At 36.3% G+C, this 22884-nt stretch overlaps 1 protein-coding gene across 2 annotated transcripts in view; it reads left to right on the top strand.

The window, feature by feature from the left end:
* The first annotated feature begins 296 nt into the window (after window positions 1-296).
* The window catches only part of Aadacl2fm2 (AADACL2 family member 2), a 28028-nt gene continuing 5440 nt past the window's right edge, over window positions 297-22884 (top strand). The window contains exons 1-4 of one of the 2 annotated variants that reach the window (XM_578019.8): window positions 297-494; window positions 12789-13011; window positions 14529-14598; window positions 22570-22741. In XM_578019.8, coding sequence (XP_578019.8) covers window positions 348-494; window positions 12789-13011; window positions 14529-14598; window positions 22570-22741 — 612 coding nt within the window. In that variant the 5' untranslated portion in view covers window positions 297-347. The remainder of the gene's footprint in view (window positions 495-12788; window positions 13012-14528; window positions 14599-22569; window positions 22742-22884) is intronic. The other variant, XM_063282766.1, reaches the window with a different exon arrangement.

A 22884-nucleotide genomic window follows, 5' to 3' on the forward strand; every position in this document is an offset into this window, starting at 1 on the left:
ATATGTACAGCATAGTTTTAAAATATTTGCACAATAGTATTTACTTCTTGTTTGTGTGCTCTGACAAGAGTCCTACTGAATTGGGCTTTGCTGGCATTGCACGGTTGAGTAAGAACGGTCAGCTGCTCTCATAATGTTGTCTAGTATTGACTCATATTTAGATATGTGGTCATAAAGTTAGCTTTATTAGCCATGTAATTACAAAATCATTATAATATTTCCCCTACAGGTGAGTGTTGCTAAATGGGTGTTACATGTCAGAGAGTTCACTTAAGCCCTTTGACTTAATATTTAGTAGTCAGTATGTAGGATGACACTCCTCATTGCACAGAAGTAAAGAAAGATACATGGGATACATGGGATACAAAACTCTGTGCTTCGGGTTGTTCCTTATTCTCTTTGCTTATTATAGTTATATACCAATGCCTGAAAACATTGAAGAACGCTGGAAAATTCAGTTTCTGGATGCTGGTATGAAAATGTTGTCATTTATGGTAATATATTCTAATATAATATTTTATTAATTTTTTGTGAATTTAACACAATGTTTTAAAACCATTCTTCTGGGGTGCAAGGAGGCCTTGTTACAATTATTTATGAAAATAGTTCAAATTTCATAATATTTCAGAAGTAATTCCAAGTAGACTTTGATTTCCTTTTATGGCATTCTGAATAATCAAAAAACGTAATGCCTTATTTAATGTTTAACATGTTTAATTGAATGTACACAAAGAAAGGGACACATGTTTTCTAAGATACTATTTCTAAACTAAACGGCTATCATATACTGGCCTGAGAATAAAAGAACTGGTGTTGTCTAAAGCAACACTTGAGTGATTTTTGAAAAGTTAAAATGTATTAAATGTTTTTCTAAAAATCTAAGACCTTATACACTCCTAAACTAATGTAATATTATATAATGTCTATTATATTATAGCATTTCTATGTATATTTAATCATTTACTATTTTCTCCTTTGGATAATTCAATTTCCTATTCTCAGAAATTATACACATTCCTTGTGTTTTTGTGAACTCCAAAGAGGTGTCAACTGTCATTCTTAACTGTGTTAGTAACTAATTCACCGATGATGATGATGAAGATGAAGATCATTGCAATTTACACAGTGGAGTATTTATATTAACATAAAAATATACTTTTAGTAACAGGTAAATGTCAATGTGGAAGAACCTTTTCCAATTTCTTAGATCTCTGAAACACATTTGTTTAAGGGAAAGAGCTGGCTTTCCTGTCTGCTTTCACATTAATTATTGGTTTTGCAATATTCCATCTACTGATATCACCCTAGATACTGTTATTATGTTCTTATAAGCAGAGGAGAATTTGAAACAGTAAGTGCATTAGATGACACATCAGAGACCCAAGTAGTTCAAAGGCCACATTTTGACCCATGTGATTGGTGCTGTCTATCTTTAGGTCCACGCTGCTAGGGTTCAAATTTTATTTTGGTAGTACCTAAATTTAGGTTTATCACAACAATACACCATGTTTCATTTTACAAAAATATATCTCTGTCTGGAAGCCTTATGGATATAGTGACAATGGAAAAATTTATAGAGAAAACAGAAGCAGCTAATATATGATGAGAGAAGACACATCAAGGTTTAGTAGGTGAGGATGAAGCTTCTTAATATGCTACAGAAGAGATAGACAATTTTCCATGAAGAACAACTGTCCTATTTTTGTTTCTGTTTCTTTAATACTATATCCTGACAAAAGCAACTCAACGCAGGAAAAATGTTTTCAGAACTCTTAAAACCTCTAGTCACTCACATCTACAATCAATGTTGTTTTTATGGTGTTGCAAGCCCTTTTAGCTCTTTCAATACTTTCTCTACTCCCTTCAACTGGGGTTTCATTCTCAGTTCAGTGGTTTGCTGCTAGCATTCGCCTCTGTATTGATATGCTCTGGCTGTGACTCTCAGGAGAAATCTATATCCAGTCTCTGTCAGCATGTACTTCTTAGCTTCCTCATTCTTATCAAGATTTGGTCTCTCTCTCTCTCTCTCTCTCTCTCTCTCTCTCTCTCTCTCTCTCTCTCTCTCTCATCTATCTATATATGGGCAAGATGTGGGGCAGGCTCTGAGTGGCCATTTCTTCAGTCTCTGCTCCAAACTTTGCCTCCATATCCCCTCCTATGGATATATTTGTTCCCCCTTTTAAGAAGGAGTGAAGCATCCACATTTTGATCATTCTTCCTCTTGAGCTTCATGTGGTCTGTGGATGGCATCTTGTGTAATTCAAGCTTTTTGGTTAATATCCACTTATCAGTGAGTGCATACCATGTGTGCTTTTCTGTGGTTGGGTTACCTCACTCAGGATGATATTTTCTAGTTCAATCCATTTGCCTTGAATTTCATGAAGTCATTGTTTTGATAGCTGAGTAGGACTCCATTGTGTAAATGTACCATATTTTCTGTATCCATTTCTCTGTTAAAGGGCATCTGGATTTTTTCCAGCTTCTAGCTATTAAAAATAAGGCTGCTATGAAGATAGTGGAGCATGTGTCTTTGCTGTATATTGGAACATCTTTTGGGTATATGCCCAAGAGAGGTATAGCTGGTTGTACCAGTTTGCAATCCCACCAACAATGGAAGAGTGTTCCTCTTTTTCCACATCCTTGCCAGCACCTGCTGTCACCTGAGTTTTGATCTTAGCTATTCTGACTGGTGTGAGGTGGAATAACAGGGTTGTTTTGATCTGCATTTCCTTTGATGACTAAGGATATTGAACATTTCTTTAGGTACTTCTTAGCCATTCGATATTCCTCAGCTGAGAATTCTTTATTTAGCTCCTTACCCCATTTTTAATAAGGTTATTGGTCTCTCTATGTAGTCTAGCTTCTTGAATTCTTTGTATATTTTGGATAATAACCCTCTATTGGATGTAGTATTGGTAAAGTTTTTTTCCTAATCTGTTGGTTGCTGTTTGTCCTAATGACAGTGTCCTTAACCTTACTGAGGCTTTGCAGTTTTATGAGGTCCCATTTTTCGATTTTTGATCTTAGACCATGAGCCATTTGGATGGGGATTGCATTGAGTCTGTAGATTACTTTTGGCAAAAAGGCCGTTTTTACTATATTAATCCTGCCAATCCATGATCATGGGAGGTCTTTCCATTTTCTGAGATCTTCAAATTCTTTCTTCAGAAACTTGAAGTTCTTGACATATAGATCTTTCTCTTGCTTGGTTAAAGTCACACTGAGTTATTTTATATTATTTGGGACAATTGTGAAAGATGTCATTTCCTTAATTTCTTTCTCAGCTTGTTTATCCTTTGAGTAGAGAAAGGTACTGATTTGTTTGAGTTAATCCTATACGCAGACATTTTGCTGAAGTTGTTTTTCACGCTTAGTAGTTCTCTGGGGTAAATTTGGGGTCACTTAAGTATACTATTATATCAATAGTGATATTTTGAATTCTTCCTTTTCAATTTGTATCCCTTTTACCTCCTTCTGTTGCCTTATTGCTCTGACTAGGACATGGAGTACTATATTGAATAAGTAGGGAGATGTGGGCAGCCTTGGAGATTGCTTCAAGTTTCCCTCCTTTTAGTTTGATGTTAGCTACTGGTTTGGTGTATATTGCTTTTACTATGTTTAGATATGGGCCTTGAGTTCCTGATTTTTCCAAGACTTTTATCATGAAAAGGTGTTGAATTTTGCCAAATGCTTTCTCAGCATCTAATGAAATGATCATGTGGTTTTTATCTTTGATTTTGTTTATATCCTCGACTACATTCATGGATTTCTGTATATTGAACCATCCCTGCATTCTTGGGATGAAGCCTACTTTGATCATGACTGATGATTGTTTTGATGTGTTCTTGGTTTTGGTTTGTAAGAATTTTATTGACTATATTTACATTGATATTCATAAGAGAAATTGGTCTGAAGTTCTCTTTCTTTGTTGGGGCTTTATGTGGTTTAGGTATAAGAGTAATTGTGGATTTGTAGAAGGAATTTGGTAGTGTTTTGACTGTTTCTATTTTGTGGAATAGTTTGGACAGTATTGGTATGAGGTCGTCTATGAAGGTCTGATAGAATTCTGCACTAAACTCATCTGGTCCTGGGCTCTTTTTGGTTGGAGGACTTTTAATAACTGCTTCTATTTCTTTAGGAGTTATGGGGTTTTTAGATGGTTTAACTATTCCTGATTTACCTTTGGTACCTGGTATTTGTCACGAAATTGTATATTTCCTTTAGATTTTTTGAGTTTTGTTGAATATAGGCTTTTGTAGTAGGATCTGATGATTTTTTGAATTTCATCAGATTCTGTTGTTATATCTCCCTTTTCATTTCTGATTTGCCTAATTTGGATACATTCTCTGTGACCTCTGGTAAGTCTGGCTAAGGCTTTATCTATCATGTTGATTTTCTCAAAAAACAAACAAACAAAAAGCACAGCTCCTGATTCTTTGTATAGTCCTTTTTGTTTCTACTTGGTTGGCTTCAGCCATGAATTTGAATATTTTGTGCCTTCTACTCCTCTTGTTGTATTTGCTTCTTTCTGTTCTAGTGCTTTTAGGTGTGCTGTCAAGCTGTTGACATATGCTCTCTCCTGTTTCTTTCTGCAGGCATGCAGATTTATGAATTTTTCTATTAGCTTTGTTTTCATTGTTTCCCATAAGTTTGGGTATGTTGTATCTTTCTTTTCATTAAATTCTAAGAAGACTTTAATTTCTTTCTTTCTTTCTTCGTTGACCAAGTTGTCATTGAGTAGAGCATTGTTCAACTTCCATGTATATGTGGGCTTTCTGTCATTATTGTTGTTATTGAAGACCAGTCTTAGTGCATGGTGATCTGATAGGATACATGGAATTTTTCTGTCTTCCTGTATCTGTTGAAGCCTGTTTTGTGACTGATTATATGGTCAATATTGGAAAAGGTTCCATGAGGTGCTGAGAAGCAGGTATATCCTTTTGTTTTAGGATGGACTGTTCTATAAATATCTGTTAAATCCATTTGGTTCATAACTTCTGTTAATTTCTGTACGTCTATGTTTAATTTCTGTTTCTGTGATCTGTCCAGTGATGAGAGTCAGGTATTGAAATCTCCCACTATTATTGTGTGAGGTCCAATGTGTGATTTGAGCTTTAGTAAGGTTTCTTTTATGAATGTAGGTGCCCTTGCATTTGGAGCATAAATATTTAGGATTGAGGGTTCATCGTGGTGGCTTTTTTTAATGAATATGAAGTGTCCTTTCTTATCTTTTTTGATGACTTTTGGTTGAAAGTCAATTTTATTTGATATTAGAATGGGAACTCTAGCTTGTTTCTTCATACCATTTGCTTGGAAAGTAGTTTTCCTGCCTTTTCCTCTGCAATACTATCTCTCTTTCTTTGTGATGTATGTTTCCTGTATGCAACAAAATGCTGGGTGCTCTTTATCTATCCAGTCTGCTAGTCTATATCTTTTTATTGGGGAATTGAGGCCATTGGTGTTGAGAGATATTAAGCAATAGTGATTGATTTTTGCTTCCTGTTATTTTAGACGTGGAATCATGTTGGTGTGTCTCTCTTCTTTTGGTTTCACTGCAAGATTACTTTCTTGCTTTGTTGGAGTTTTCCATCTATTATCCTTCGTAGGGCTGGATTTGTGGAAAGATATTCTGTAAATTTGGTTTTGTCATGGAATATCTTTTCTACATCTATGTCAATTGGGAGTTTTGCTGTATATAGTACCTTGGGCTGGCATTTGTGTTCTTAGGGCCTGTATGATATCTGCCCAGCATCTTCTGCTTTTCATAGTCTCTGGTGAGAAGTTTGGTGTAATTCTTATAGGTCTTCCTTTATATGTTACTTGACCTTTTCCCCTTACTGCTTTTAATATTCTTTCTTTGTTTTGTGCATTTTGTGTTTTGACTATTAAGTGGTGGGAGGAGTTTCTTTACTGTTCCAATCTATTTGGGATTCTGTAGGCTTCTTGTACATTTATGGACATCTCTTTCTTTAGGTTAAGGAAGTTTTCTTCTATATTTTGTTGAATATATTTACTGACCCTTTAAGTTGGGAGTCTTCGCTCTCTTCTATACCTATTATCCTTAGGTTTGTTCTTCTCATTGTGTCCTGGATTTCCTGAATGTTTTGGGTTAGCAGCTTTTTGCATTTTACCTTATCTTTGATGGTTATGTTGATGTTTTCTATGGTATCTTCTAGCCCTGAGATTCTCTCCTCTATCACTTGTTTTCTGTGGGTGATGCTTGCATCTATGACTTCTGATCTTTTCCGAAGGATTTCTATCACCAGGGTTGTCTCCTTTTGTGTTTTCTTTAGTGTTTCTTTTGCCATTTTAAAATCCTGGATGGTTTTGTTAGACAGAATAATTTGCAAATTCATCTGGAATAACAAAAAACCCAGGATAGCTAAAACTATCATCAACAATAAAAGGAGTTCTGGGGGAATCACTATTCCTGAACTCAAGCAGTATTACAGGGCAAAAGTGATAAAAACTGCATGGTATTGGTACAGAGACAGACAGATAGACCAGTGGAATAGAGTTGCAGACCCAGAAATGAACCCACACACCTATGGTCACTTGATTTTGACAAAGGAGCCAAAACAATCCAATGGAAAAAAGATAGCATTTTCAGCAAATGGTGCTGGTTCAACTGGAACTCAACATGTAGAAAAATGCAGATCGATCCATGCTTATCACCCTGTACAAATATTAAGTCCAAGTGGATCAAGGATCTCCACATCAAACCAGATACACTCAAACTAATAGAAGAAAAAGTGGGGAAGTATCTTGAACACATGGGCACTGGAGAAAATTTTCTGAACAAAACACCAATGGTTTATGCTCTAAGATCAAGAATGGACAAATGGGATCTCATAAAACTGCAAAGCTTCTGTAAGGCAAAGGACATTGTGGTTAGGACAAAACAACAACCAACAGATTGGGGAAAGATCTTTACCAATCATACAACAGATAGAGGGCTTATATCCAAAATATACAAAGAACTCAAGAAGTTAGACTGCAGGGAGACAAATAACCCTATTGAAAAATGGAGTTGAGAGCTAAACAAAGAATTCACAGCTGAGGAATGCTGAATGGCTGAGAAACACCTAAAAAATGTTCAACATCTTTAGTCATAAGGGAAATGCAAATCAAAACAACCCTGAGATTTCATCTCACATCAGTGAGAATGGCTAAGATAAAAAAAACTCCGGTGACAGCAAATGCTGGTGAAGATGTGGAGAAAGAGGAACTCTCCTCCATTGTTGGTGGGATTGCAGACTGGTACAACCATTCTGGAAATCAGTCTGGAGGTTCCTCCAATAAGGCCACACCTACTCCAGCAAGGCCGCACCTCCTAATAGTGCCACTCCCTGGGTCAAAAATATTCAAATCACTGCATTCCACTTCTTGGCCTCCATAGACTTGATTAAACACATGACTCTATAGGGGCCATACCTAGCCATAGCATAATAAAAATACATTTAGTCCAATTTCCAAAGACCCTATAGTCTATAGTATTCTCAACAATGTTAAAAGTCCAAACTTTTGTCTTTTTTTTAAGATTCATTAAATCAATAAGGAGACCCTAAACATCTCAGGATATACATTACCATTCCAAAGTATCATAGTGAAGAATATTGGACCAAACACGAACAATAACCAGCTGGGACAACTCTAAACTCTGCATCTCTATGTCTAATGTCAAAGCACTTTCTTATTTATTTATTTATTTATTTATTTATTTATTTATTTATTTGAATGTTTTATGTATTTATATTTCAAATGTTATCCCCTTTCTCTCCTCGCCTATCCCCTTCTCCCTGACTCTATGAAGATGTGTCCACTCCCACCCACCTACTCCAACCTCAACACCCTGGCATTCCTCTACACTAGGGCATCGAGACTTCATAGGACCAATGGCTTCTCCTCCCATTGATGCCCTATAAGGCAATCCTCTGCCACATATGCATCTGGAAACATGAGTACCTCGATGTGTACTTTTCTGTTGATGGTTTAGTCCTTGGGAGCTCTAGGGTGTCTGGTTCGTTATTCTTGCTATAGGGTTCCAATTCCTTTCATCTTTGTTGATTGGAATAAACTTCTTTCTCCTGGGCTAGTTCCACTCCCTGTTTGCAGCTTTCCTCAGCAGTATGCCAGAGCTCTAGAATCTCTAAAGTGTTGGGGTCTCCAAGGCAACTTCAACTTTTCAGATCTTATTCCAATGTCTGTGATCTAAACATGATCTTCTGGGCTTCTCACAAGGGCTTGGGTCACTTCTCCAGCTCTGCTTTCTACAGAACTCTAGGCCTGGTTGACTCTACTCCATTGCTGCTGCTGTTCTTCATGATCATCACATGGTACTGGCATCTCCAATACATTGAAGTCTTCCACTGCAACTAGGCTTTACTAATAGCCTCTCAAAGGCTCTTATCATGTTACTAAGCCTTAACTTCTTTGCATGACCCTTTAGGTCCTGGGCTTCAATTGAAAATGAGGCTGCATCATCAACAATGGCCTTCCCTGGCCTCTCACAGTACCAAGCCTCAGCTGCTCTTCATGCCTTCAAAACCATAACCACTTGGGTGATTTTTCACACATTACTGAGACCAGCTGCAGCAAGAGCTATAACCTTAGCTATCTCTGGAACACAGCTTTGTACTCTCAGAAAATAATTCCCAGAAGATTTCACTTTCGTGATGCTGTTCTCTTCTTAATCACCACTGATTTCTTAGCTCTGTTAACAAGCATCGATTGTCTAAGTTGTCTCTTCTATTCTTCACGCTAAAGCCAGAACAACATGGCTTAACCTGCTGCTTGATGGGGCTGGAATATGTGCCTTTGTTCTATTGCATTATTACTAGGTTTCTGTTTTCCAAATCTTTCACTACCTAAGCTTGACTATTCTGTAACTTGTGCTGTTGATTGATCTTGAACTCAGAGATCTGCATGCCACTATCTTTTATCACTATTGCTCTGGCTTAGAGCTTGAGATCAGGGATGATGATTCCTCTAGAAGTTCTTTAATTGTTTTGGTTATCCTAGGATTTTTGTTTTCCCATATGAAGTCGAGAATTGTTCTTCCTATGTCTGTGAGAAATTGTGTTGGAATTTAGATGGGGGTTGAATTGAATCTGTAGATTGCTTTTGGTAAGATGGTTAATTTTAGTGTGTTATCCCTACTGATCCATGAGCATATAATCTTGTCTTCTGATATCTTCTCCAATTTCATTCTTCAGGGACTTGAAGTTCTTTTAATACAGATCTTTTGCTTGGGGCCAGTCCTCGTTATTCTATCTTGTTCTTAGTTCTTCTTGAGGCAGCAGAGGGGTAAGAACATTGGCAGAGGTAAGAATTGGACTTACAAGATATTTAGGGTTGCTGTATAATAATAAAATGTTTATCTATCTAAGTCTAAGTCATTTTGCTACTGTAGCTTATCTGCCTGTGCCCTTCAAGTTCAGAAACTGTAGTCTCTGGCATTTAGCACCTCATTATAATAGCAGGGTACTAAGTCAAGGATTAATTGCCAGAACCTTTTCCTTTTTGTCCAGATGCCTCTTGCTTGTCAGGCTAGGGGGAAATTTGGAGCAATAAATTCTATTGAAACAAGAAAAGAGAATCATGCTCACAGAAGAAAAATATTTTATACAAGCAAATATGAATTAAAGTCATATAAATTCATACCATATTCATGCATACACATTCAAACCAGTTGGCTCCAGCTTTCATACTATGTCATAAATATGTATTTACAAACACATATCCATACTTACTTATGTATATGGAGTAAAATACTAAGCACTAGTGCAGAATGAATTCACTCATTCTGGGTAAAAAATGGGCTCCAATCTTTATTGCATAGAGAGAGTAAAAGCTTCTACTTTTTTATTCCTAAAGGAATTAAACCCAAGTCAGTAAGTAGGAAGCTTTGTACTCTTTAAGACTAAGTCTTCCTTGCTATATAGAAAAGGTCCATTCTGTCCCATGGTAAGGGGAAGTCTGCCAGCTCCTCCTGCTCTCTCTATAGTTTCATTTTTCCTCTTTCCTTCTGCATTCTGCATATTTCTTTCTGCAAAATTGCTTTCTCAACTTTTTTAAGTTGCCTTACAGTTTCTAAGTTATTCCACTCTGCATTCTCCTAATCTTGCTGTCTCCTCCTGCTCTTATATAACAATTCTGTTACACCCAATGTTTTTAGTTCTAAGTTCTTCCTGTGATCAATTCTGTCTAAAAGTTTTCCTTAGTTCTGTCTAAAGAATTCTCCTCAGTTTAATTGTCTCCTCTCTTTGTTCTCAGCACTCACACTTTTTTTTCAGAATACATGATCACATGGTAAAAAGTTCACCACAAATTTACACATAAATTCAAATCATAAAGCAAATAAGAAGTTTACAACAGAGAATATTTACATACATATCCATTAGGAGTAATTATCTGGCTAAACATATATCACCTGTCATCAGCTCTGTAGGTTCATAGAGAGCTAAAAACTCTAACACTTGTGACCATGCTATTAGTGAAGTTTTTTTTTTTTTGGTTCTTTTTTTTTGGAGCTGGGGACCGAACCCAGGGCCTTGCGCTTCCTAAGCAAGCGCTCTACCACTGAGCTAAATCCCCAACCCCATTAGTGAAGTTTTGTACAGATAAACTCAGTCAATATTTCATCTTATGTCCTAGCTCCTATAGTAGGACACTATAGTAGATCACTAGTTTCCTTTTTATGACCTTTGGTTAATGTTTTGACAACCTCGTTGAATATGCTCTAAGTACTAGATTCCTGCTTGTTATCTCTGAAGCATGCATGTTTTGACACTAAAGACTGGCAGAGTTCTCAATGCAGTTTTAACTATCAGAAAAAACTTAATAGCAATATTATTATAAAAGGGTAAACATTTTTAGGAATTCTTATAGGATCTTCATTAAGTATTAAGAAATCATCTATTTGTCTATATAGCATCACTACAAGCCAGTACATCTTGATTGTTCTTCAGAGATCTGCTCAAAGGGGTGGGCTAATGCCTAGTAATTATAAATAATAATAAAAGGAAAAGCATATAAATAGCAGGAATTGTTCCAAAAATAGATTTCTTCTGAGCCTTGCTAGAAGAGCAAATCCAAAGTGGATCCATCTCAGGAAGATCACCTACTAGCTTTTAGCTTCCACTCATTCCTCCTGACAGTCTTCCATTTGCTTGGTTACAGTTACACCAAGATCTTTTATATTATCTGTGGCTATTGTGAAGTGTTGTTTCCCTAATTTCTTTCTCAGCCTATTTATCATTCATATAAAGGAAGGCTACTGATTTGTTTGAGTAAATTTTATATTCAGCCACTGCGCTGAAGGTGTTTATTAACTGTAGGAGTTCGTCAGTAAAATTTTTGCTGTTGCTTATGTATATTATCATACATAAATCATCCACAAATAGTGATACCTTCACTTCTTCTTTTCCAATTTGTTTTTGATCTCCGTGATCTCTTTCTGTTGTCTAATTGCTCTAGCTAGAACTTCAAGTACTATATTGAATAGATTGGCAAAGATTGGGCAGCCTTGTCTTGTCCTTGATTTTAGTGGGATTGCTTCAAACATCTCTCCATTTAATTTGATATTGGCTGTTGGACCATTTTATTCAATTTCTTCACCTCTTTGATTGTGTTTTCCTATGTTTATTTAAGAGATTTATTTGTTTCCTCATTAAGGCCTTCTACCTGTTTGCCTGTGTCTTCTTTTATTCCTTTACAGGAGTTATTTATATTCCCCTTAAAGACCTTTATCATCTTCATGAAATGGGATTTTAAAACAGAATCTTGCTTTTCAGGTGCGTTGGCGTATCCAGAGCTTATTGTGGTGGGAGAAGTGGGATCTGATGATGGCGAATAGCATCGGTTTCTGTTGCTTAAATGAATGCACACATTAAATGAGGGGAAGGTTCTCAAAAGAAGAGACAATTATGGTTAATAAATATCTGAGAGTGGTATAATATCCTGACTACTAGGGAAATGAAAATTAGAACTGTTTGAAATTTTTATCTCCTATAAATGTAACCCCTCACATCAAGAAAACAAATAACACCAAATGTTGATGAGGATGTGGGGGAAAAAAGAACACTGGCATTGTTAGCAAAATACTATGAGCAGCCACTGTGGAAAGCTCAGTGAGGGTCCCTAGCACAACTAGAACCTCCACATAACCTATACTATTCCTGTGTATAGCCAATGGATTATAAAGTCTTACCACAGAGAAAATCAAACATCTGTGTATACGGATGCACATGGTGATTAGGTGATAATACATAAAGAGCTACTATGAAGCAACAGATATGAAAAGAAAACGTATATGTGTACAATACAATTTAATTTAGCTATGATGCAATATGAAATTAGGAAATTTATCCCAGGGGAGCCTCCATTTTCCTCCTACCTCTCTTCCATTTCCATCAGACTCCTGAACCATACAGGTAAGCTTCCTTTTCCCCACACATCTTCTTGACTCACCATTCTTCACTATCCAATTTCTCCTTACCATGGAAAGGTCCTACTGAGTCACTCACTCCTACTTACTGAAAAGTTGACTGGCATAATCTTTTTCAGGCAATCACAACTGCTTTGAGATCACAAGCACAGCATCATATAATGTCCAGAAGACTGTATTTTTGCAGTCCTCCACAACCTCAGGACATTATTAATCTGCCTCCAATTTAGATGTACACACATATGGCATCTTCACATCACTTATTTGTTTTTACACTACATCTATATATATACATTTGTTGTTACCAAAAAACTTAATGTTTAAATTTTTGTTTTGATAGGCCAAAATGTTTGAAAACTTGGGTCTTATAAAATATGAAGATGTTTTGTCTATATTTATGAGAGTGCTTCTGACAAAACCAGTTTCAGATGAAAACATTACAGTGATTGACACAGACTTCAGTGACATCCCTGTTCGTCTGTATTTACCCAAATGGAAGTCTGAAAGACAGCGACCAGCTGTGATTTACATTCATGGTGGTGCCTTCACCTTAGGAAGCTGCAGTAAGTTGGGATATATATATATATATATATATATATATATATATATATATATATATAAATTGAATAATTTGCATCTCGCTACTTTGAGTTGAGAGCTTTTACTTCTCATGACCTTATTACAGTTTTTACTGCAATGATTTAATTCTTTCCTTGAGCACTTAATAGTAGTCATTATGTTTGTGTTTATATAATGAAGACTATTGTATGCTTTAAAGTGAATTGGTTTCCATTTATAAGTAAAAGGAATTTTGTCATTGCTTTCTGCTCAGGCATTAATCACAAATTTTAACCCTCTTTTTATCTACCTTGTTTGTAATAGTTAGAATTAATGAATAATACATTTTATAAGGAATTGCTAATATAAGAATATAATATTGCTTATTTTAATGACATCTGAAATTATTTGTTTAGAATGTTAACAGAGTTTGTTATAAAATTTTAAGTATAAAAGTATTTATGTAAGTATTCATGTTCATGACAACATAAAAAACTTTTTAAAAAATTTATACCATGAAGTATGTCTAGTTTTAGTTCAAGTCTCATAAGGCAATACACATGCCAAAGTGGACTAGCTCATCAGGCCTTAATACTACTCAAAGGATTACTGACAACTAAGGAATGCTAAAATAATCTGTCCCAGTGAAGAGTGCATTAATTGGCTATCCAATGTCAAATGATCAGTAGTGAATACAAGTAACATTATACAGACTAAGCAGGTTATATTTAGAACCATATGTAGGTATATACATACAATACATACACGTAATAACAATTAATGAAAAATGAACCATGAATTTGAAAGATATTTGAGAGGCTTCAGAAGGAGAAAAGAGAAATTATGTAATTGCATTATAATATCAGATTTTAAAAAAGTTAAAAATGTACAAAATTAGGACTAACAAAGTCTTAGAATGCTAATTATGGCAAAAATCTGAATTTATGAAAATAGAAATTCTGGTTAAGTTCTTCTAACCATAGTTGTAGGGAATGTGCTACTTTTGAGTTTGAGAGTAAAGACATACACTTTTTCCTCTCTTGAGAAATATAAAATTCAAGTAAAGAACATTGAAAACAATGTGTCTATTGCTAATCAAGCATTTTTACTTTGTCCATACTTCCTGCTAATGGGTCATCATGAATACAATATTGCCTGATAAAGTTTCTATCAGTGCTGCTTATCAAAAGCCTCCTTCTCATGAAAATGACCCCAGAAAGAAGCAGTGTGATGCAAGGGGATCTATCTGTAACAGTGGCATCTCTTGAATGGAGCACTACCTTGAAACTGGAGAAATTGTTCTGTTTATCCCAAGGAAGGCTTGCTAAATAAAATAAGAGTCTCCCATTGTGACCAACCAGATTTTGCCTGAATGCATTGACTACCAAAAAGGGGGTTAATTGTTCTTAAAGTTGTCATCAGTCCATCATGGTTCACATTTCTATAGCATTTCTTAGGTCTACCTGTGTTTCCACTGCTCGACATCCACCAAACACAGTTTTGTTTTTCTCTTTCATTTCAGAGATACGCTCCTATGATTACCTGAACCGATGGACAGCAAACAAGCTTGATGCTGTTGTTGTGGGACTAGAGTAAGAAAACAACAATTTCCATGCTGTGGTGATAGCCTTCCCAGAATAGGCTTGGTTTAGAAAGCAAGTCAACTAAACCTCAAAAAAAGGGGGGGGGGAGTGGGTGATGCTGGATCCTTATTCTGACATTTATATTATTTTTTCTTACCTAGAAAATACAGCCATGACAGTCTTGGGACAGTACTTTATTAGAGCTACTAAGAAGAACAATGTAGGTTAGAATTATTCATGCATTTAGTAACATTAAATGACCAATGTTGGCACCATATAAATATTTCGGGTGTTCTACCAAATAATAATTTTCATATATCATGAAAATTGACCAGACTTTTCTACTACACACCAAGGACAGGAAGGTGCCTATTACTTTAGTATGTATTTGGTATACTCTATATTATGAAACCTTCATTATGAGGGTGAATCTTTCCTGTCAATTCTGTAGTCCAAAATTTCAGCATTTTGGACCTATCTGAATACACTGAAAGAAATTTCTTGGCTGCAAATATAATAGAATTAGGTAAACATACTGGAGGGATCAGTGATGTCCCCATAATCATTCCTTAAAGGAATCAGAATGATTGTATTTTAAGAAATAAATGACATAGGATGATATGACTAAGGACCTGCCTTCCCTTTTGTAATTTCAACCAAACCTACCACTTTATCATTTTATGCAGGCTTTTAAAATGCTGTATTATATCACATTTATTTTAATAAATCTATATTTCTTTAGGTACTTGTACTTATTTATCTTGGCATATGTATTCATATTTTAATGTCTACTTCATTTAGACTGCTATTTTCGAAACATTTAGGCATTATTTGAAATATAAAAGCAAAGATCATCTGAATAAAATTGTTTATATTGGTGTATAAATAACTGAAGAATACTAATGGCTTAAAATTATAAAGAAAGTAATAAGACAGTCCAATTGATATGTATTCCTATATAAACACATACAAACACACACACACAAACACACACACACACACGCACACATGCACACACACACACAACACACACACACAGGATATAAAACACAATGGTAATTTGTTTTTTTAAAAAAAATGGTATTAGAGATATTTCTTTTTTTTTCCCAGAGCTGAGGACCGAACCCAGGGCCTTGTGCTTGCTAGGCAAGTGCTCTACCACTGAACTAAATCCCCAACCCCTTAGATATATTTCTTTACTTACATTTCAAAGGTTATTCCCCTTCCCGGTTTCCTGTTCATAAGTCCCCATTCCCTCCCCACCCCCTTCCCCATACAGGTTTTCCCCCTATACATTTCCCTTATTGCCCCCCTCCCCATATTCCCCAGCACTGGGGGACCAACCTTGACAGGACCAAGGGCTTCCCCTTCCCCTGATGCCCCAACAAGGCTATTCTCTGCTACATATGCATTTGGAGCCTTGGGTCAGTCCATATATAGACTTTCAGTAGTGGTTTAGTCCCTGGAAGCTCTGGTTGGTGGGCATTGTTTTTATGGGGTTGCAAGCTCCTTCAACTCATTCAATACTCCCTTTAATTCCACCCAAGGGGGTCCTGTTCTCAGTTCAGAGGTTTGCTGCTAAAATTGACCTCTGTATTGGACATATTCTGGATGTCTCCATCAGAAGAGATCTATGTCCGGTCCCTTTCAGCATGAACTTTCTAACTTCATCAATCTTATCTAGTTTTGGTGGCTGTATATATATATATATATATATATATATATATATATATATATATATATATATATATATATATATATGCCACATGTGGGTCATGCTCTGAATGACTATTCCATGAGTTGCTGCTCTAAACTCTGCTTCCATATCCCCTCCTATGGATATTTTCCCCCCTTTTAAGAAGGACTGGGAGCATCCGCATTTTGGTCATCCTTCTTCTTGAGCTTCCTGTCGTTTGTGGATTGCATCTTGGGTAATTCAAGCTTTTTGGTTAATATCCACTTTTCAATGAGTGTATACCAAGTGTATTTTTCTGTGATTGAGCTACCTCACTCAGGATGATATTTTCTAGTTCATTCCATTTGCCTATAAATTTCATGAAGTCATTGTTTTTGATAGCTGAGTAGTACTCCATTGTGTAGATGTACCACATTTTTTGAATCCATTCCTCTGTTGAAGGGCATCTGGGTTCTTTCCAGCTTCTGGCTATTATAAATAAGGCTGCTACGAATGTAGTGAAACATTTGTCTTTGTTGTATGTTGGAGCATCTTTTGGTTATATGCCCAAGAGAGGTACAGCTGGGTCCTCAGGTAGTGTAATGTCCAATTTTCTGAGGCACCTCCAGACTGAGTTCCAAAGTGGTTGTACCAGTGTTCAATCCCACCAACAATGGAGGAGTGTTCCTCTTTCTCCATATCCTTGTCAGCATCTGCTGTCACCTGAGTTTTTATCTTAGACATTCTGACAGGTGTGAGGTGGAATCTCAGGGTTGTTTTGATTTGCATTTCCCTGATGAGTAAGGATGTTGAACATTTCTTTAGGTGTTTTTTTTTGACAATAGATAAGCCTCGGCTGAGAATGTTTTGTTTAGCTCCATACCCCATTTTTAATAGGGTTATTTGGCTCTCTAGAGTCTAACTTCTTGAATTCTTGGTATATTTTCAATATTAGTCCTCTGTCAGATGTATGATTGGTAAAGATCTTTCCCAATCAGTTGGCTGCCATTTTGTCCTAATGACAGTGTCTTTTGCTTTACAAAAGCTTTGCAGTTTTATGAGGTCCCATTTGTCGATTCTTGATCTTAGAGCATGAGCCATTGGTGTTTTGCTCAGGAAATTTTTCTCAGTGCTCATGTGTTCAAGATGCTCCCCACTATTTCTTCTATTAGTTTGAGTGTATCTGGTTTGATGTTGAGGTCCTTGATCCACTTGGACTCAAGCTTTGTACATGGGGAAAAGAATGGATCGATTTGCATTCTTCTGGATTCTGACCTCCAGTTGAACCAGCATCATTTTTAGAAAATGATATCTTTCTTCCATTGGATGGTTTTAGCTCGTTTGTCAAAGATCAAGTGACCATAGTTGTGTGGGTTCATTTCTAAGTCTTCAATTCTGTTCCACTGATCTATCTGCCTGTCTCTGTACCAATACCATACAGTTTTTATGACTATTGGTCTGTAATACTGCTTGAAGTCAGGGATGGTGATTCCCCCAGACGTTCTTTTATTGTTGAGTATAGTTTTCACTATCCTGGGTTTTTGTTATTCGAAATAAATTTGCAAATTGCCCTTTCTACCTCTATAAAGAATTGAGTAGGAATTTTGATGGGGATTGCATTGAATCTGTAGGTTGCTTTTTGGCAAAATGACCATCTTTACTATATTAATCCTGCCAATCAATGGGCATAAAAGATCTTTCCATCTTCTGAGATCTTCCTCTTCCTCAATTTCTTTCTTCAGCAACTTGAAGTTCTTGTCATACAGATATTTCACTTGCTTGATTAAAGTCACACCAAGATATTTTATATTATTTGGGACTATAATGAAGGGTGTCATTTCCTTATTTTCTTTTTCAGCCTGTTTATCCTTTGAGTGGAGGAAGGATACTGATTTGTTTGAGATAATATCATACCCCAACACTTTGCTGAAGTTGTTTATCAGGTTAAGTAGTTCTCTGGTGGAACTTTTGGGGTCACAAAAGTACACTATCATGTCATTTGCAAATAGTGATACTTTAATTTCTTCCCTTCAAATTTTTATCCCTTTGACCTCCTTTCGCTCTCTGATTGCTCTGGCTAGGACTTCGAGTAATATACTGAATAAGTAGGGACAGAATGGGCAGCCTTATCTAGTTTCTGATTTTAGTGGGATTACCTCAAGTTTCTCTCCATTTAGTTTGATGTTAGCTACTAGTTTGCTGTATATTGCTTTTACTATGTTTAGATATGGACCTTGAATACCTGATCTTTCCAGGACTTTTATCATGAAGGGATATTGAATATTGTCAAATGCTTTCTCAGCATCTAATGAAATGACCGTGTGGTTCTTATCTTTGAGTCTGTTTATATAGTGGATTACATGATGGATTTTCGTATATGAAACCATCCCTGCATCCCTGGGATGAAGTCAACTTGATCAAGATGAATGATCTTTTTTATGGGTTCTTGGATTCAGTTTGCAAGAATTTTATTGAGTATTTTTGTGTCAATATTCATAAGGGAAATTGGTCTGAAGTTCTTTTTCTTTGATGGTTCTTTATGTGCTTTTGGTATAAGAGTAATTGTGGTATCATACAAGGAATTTCGTAGTGTTCTGTCTATTTCTATTTTGTGGAATAGTTTGGATAGTATTGGTATGAAGTCTTTTATGATGGTCTCACAGAATTCTGCACTGAACCCATCTGGACCTGGGCTCTTTTTGGTTGGGAGACTTTTAATAACTGCTTGTATTTCTTTAAGATTTATGGGGCTGTTTAGATTGTTTATTTGTTCCTGATTTAACTTTTTTACCTGGTGTAGAAAATAGTCCATTTCCTCCAGATTTTCCAGTTTTGTTGAATATAGGCTTTTGTAGTAGGATCTGATGATGTTTTAATTTCTTCAGATTCTGTTGTTATATCTCCCTTTTCATTTCTGATTTTGTTAATTTGCATACCCTCTCTGGTTAGTCTAGCTAAGGGTTTATCTATCTTGTTGATTTTCTCAAAGAACCAGCTCCTGCTTTTGCTGATTCTTTGTATAGTCCTTTTCGTTTCTACTTGGTTGATTTCAGGTCAGAGTTTGATTATTTCCTGCCTTCTACTCCTCTTGGGTTTATTTATTTCTCTTTGTTCTAGACCTTTAAGGTGTGCTGTCAAGCTGCTGACATACGCTCTCTCCTGTTTCTTTTTGCAGGCTCTTAAAGCTATGAGTTTTCCTCTTAGTACTGCTTTCATTGTACCCTATAAGTTTGAGAATGTTATATCTTCATTTTCATTAAATTCTAAGAAGTCTTTAATTTCTTTCTTTCTTCCTTGACCAAGTCGTCATTGAGTAGAGCATTATTCAACTTCCATATATATGTGGACTTTCTGTCATTATTATTGTTTTTGTAGATCAGTCTTAGTGCATGGTGGTCTGATAGTATGCATGGGATTAATTCTATCTTCCTGTATCTGTTGAAGCCTGTATTGTGACTGATTATATGGTCAATTTTGGAGAAGGTTCCATGAGGTGCTGAGAAGAAGGTATATCCTTTTGTTTTAGGATGGAATATTCTATAAATATCTGCTCCATTTGGTTCATAACTTCTGTTAGTTTCTGTACATCTCTGTTTAATTTCCTTTCCCATGATCTGTCCAGTGATGTGAGTCGGGTGTTGAAATCTCCTACTATTATTGTGTGAGGTGCAATGTGTGCTTTGAGCTTTAGTAAGGTTTCTTTTATGAACATAGGTGCCCTTGCATTTGGGTCATAGATATTTAGGATTGAGAGTTCATCTTGGTTGATTTTTCCTTTGATGAATATGACGTGTCCTTCCTTATCTTTTTTAATGACTCTTGGTTGAAAGTCAATTTTATTTGATATTAGAATGGGAAATCCAGCCTGTTTCTTCAGGCCATTTGCTTGGACAATTGTTTTTCAGCCATTTACTCTTAGGTAGTGTCTGTCTTTGTCTCTGAGCTGTGTTTCCTGCATGCAGGAATGCTGGGTCCTCTTTACATATCCTGACTGTTAGTCTATGTCTTTTTATTGGGGAATTGAGTCTGTTGATGTTGAGAGATATTAACAAATAGTGATTGTCGCTTCCTGTTATTTTCATTGTTAGAGGTGGAATTATGTTTGTTTGTCTCTCTTTTGGTTTCATTGCAAGGAAATTAAATTGCTTGCTTTCTGTCTGGTGTAGTTTCTCTCCTTGTATTGGAGTTTTCCATCTATTATCCTTTGTTGGGCTGGATTTGTAGAAAGATATTGTGTAAGTTTGGTTTTGTCATGGAATATCTTGGTTTCTCCATCTATGATAATTGAAAGTTTTGTTGGATACAGCAACTTGGGCTAGTATTTGTCTTCTTTTACAGTCTGTATAACATCTGTCCAGGATCTTCTGGCTTTCATAGTCTCTGGTGAGAAGTCTGATGTAATTCTGATAGGTCTGCCTTTATATGTCACTTGACTTTTTTCCCTTACTGCTTTTAATATTCTTTTTTAGTTTTGTGCATTTGTTGTTTTGACTATTATGTGATGTGAGGAATTTCTCTTCTGGTCCAATCTATTTGGAGTTCTGTAGGCTTCTTGTATGTTTATGGGAATCTCTTTCTTTAGGTTAGGGAAGTTTTCTTCTATAATTTTGTTGAATATATTTACTGGCCCCTTAAGTTGGGAGCCTTTACTTTCTTCTATACCTATTATCCTTAGGTTTGATCTTCTCATTGTGTCCTGGATTTCCTGTATGTTTTCGGCTAGTAGCTTTTTGCATTTTACATTATCTTTGTCAGTTTTGTTGATGTTTTCTATGGTATCTTCTGCCCCTGTATTTTTCTATCTCTTGTATTCTCTTAGTGATGATTGTGTCTATGGCTCTTTGTCTCTTCCTTTGGTTTTCTATATCCAGGTATTTCTCCCTTTGTGCTTTCTTTATTGTTTCTATTTCCATTTTCAATTCCTTCACCTGTTTGGTTGTCTTTTCCTGTAATTCTTTCAGTGATTTTTGTGTTTCCTCTCTAAGGGCCTCTACTTGTTTACTTGTGCTTTCCTGCATTTCTCTAAGGGAGTTCTTTATGTCTTCCTTAAAGTCCTCCATCATTATTAAAACATGTGATTTCAAATCAAAATCTTGCTTTTCTGGTGTGTTTGGATATCTAGTATTTTCTTTGGTGGGAGATCTGGGCTCTGATGATGCCAAGTAGTCTTGGTTTCTGTTGCTTAGGTTTCTGCGCTTGCCTCTAGCCATTGGGTTGTCTCTCGTGTTTGCTTGTTTTGCTGTTTCTGAGAATGACTTGACCCTGCTGTAGACCTCTGTCTCAGCACTCCCGTAGAACTGTTTTCCTGTTTACTTTCAGCCTTTCCTGAGAACAGGTGCTCTGATTTCAGGTGTGTAGGCACTCCTGTACTGTCTTCCGGCTCTAGGTATGGGCAGGAATCAAAGGGTCCTGCCCCTGATTGCTCATTTAGGTCCTTGCAACCCTTGGGTATAGTTGGCACTATGCAATTCTCTCTTGGGACTGGACTGACTTCTCAGGAGTATCTACATTTCTGAGGTTCCAGCTCTCTCCCCCGTGGCATTTGGGTGCAGGGAGCTGTTTGGCCTGTTCAGTTTGGTCCTAAGTGCAGACCAGAACCGCGGGGACTGGCAGCTCTCTGTTCGTATATCCCTGTGTCCAGAGGCACTGTGCAGTTTCCCCTTGGACCAGGATGTGGACTAAGGTGTGCAGAGGTTGCAGTCTGTCTGCGACCTTGGGATGTCTTGTATTTTTGTCTTAATAATTAACTTACAGTATTTTGGTAGGACCCATTAATATATTTACATACTATTAGGATATACTTCAGTATATAGAAATACTTTAATATTATCATCACATAATTAAGTAATTATTAAATTATTAAGTAATAATATGCTAATATTGATTAAAACTCTCGGGTTTGTCTATGAAATTTTTCATTTTTATAGAATTCTAATTTAAGGAAATTCCTAAATCAAGGTACCTATGTTTAATCTGATTTTACATTTTCCTGGGAACTTCTATAATAATTGTGAATTGTTTTTAAGTCACAAACTTTGCTGAGGGCTTGATGAATCCTACAGACTTTATGAGGGTGAAGGTTCATCTTCTTTCACTAATCCTACTAAAGGACTAGTACCTGAAACTCTTTAAACCAGAATCTGCTTCTTGTTTTAAAACAGAAGCAATTAGTAAGTCCAGGTTTACTGATGAAATTAAAGGTTCAAAGTAAGAACAATACTTTATTAATATATGTGTTGGTGAAGTTGAGAGATATGTATAAGTTTAATCATAATACTTTCTCATTGTTTGTTTTTTCTTTAAAGCTACAGGCTTGCTCCTCAGTATCCATTCCCAACTGCCTTTGAAGATTGTGTTCTTGTGATCAAGTTCTTTCTCCAGGACACAATTCTTGAAAAGTATGGAGTAGATCCCACTCGCATTTGTATTTCTGGAGACAGCTCTGGAGGCTCATTGGCAACAGCAGCAACTCAGTTGGTATGTTTTGTTCCTACAGATGTTTGACTATTCTGCTCTGATGTTGTCATACATAGGCCACTGCTACTCCCATGCCTACAGACTTTCTCCTTGCCTGCTTCTATTCTGTATATCTCACTTTTCCAGTTACACCAGGCACCACA

Source organism: Rattus norvegicus, chromosome 2 (genome assembly GCF_036323735.1).
Source record: "Rattus norvegicus strain BN/NHsdMcwi chromosome 2, GRCr8, whole genome shotgun sequence".
In the NCBI taxonomy this organism is placed as follows: domain Eukaryota; kingdom Metazoa; phylum Chordata; class Mammalia; order Rodentia; family Muridae; genus Rattus; species Rattus norvegicus.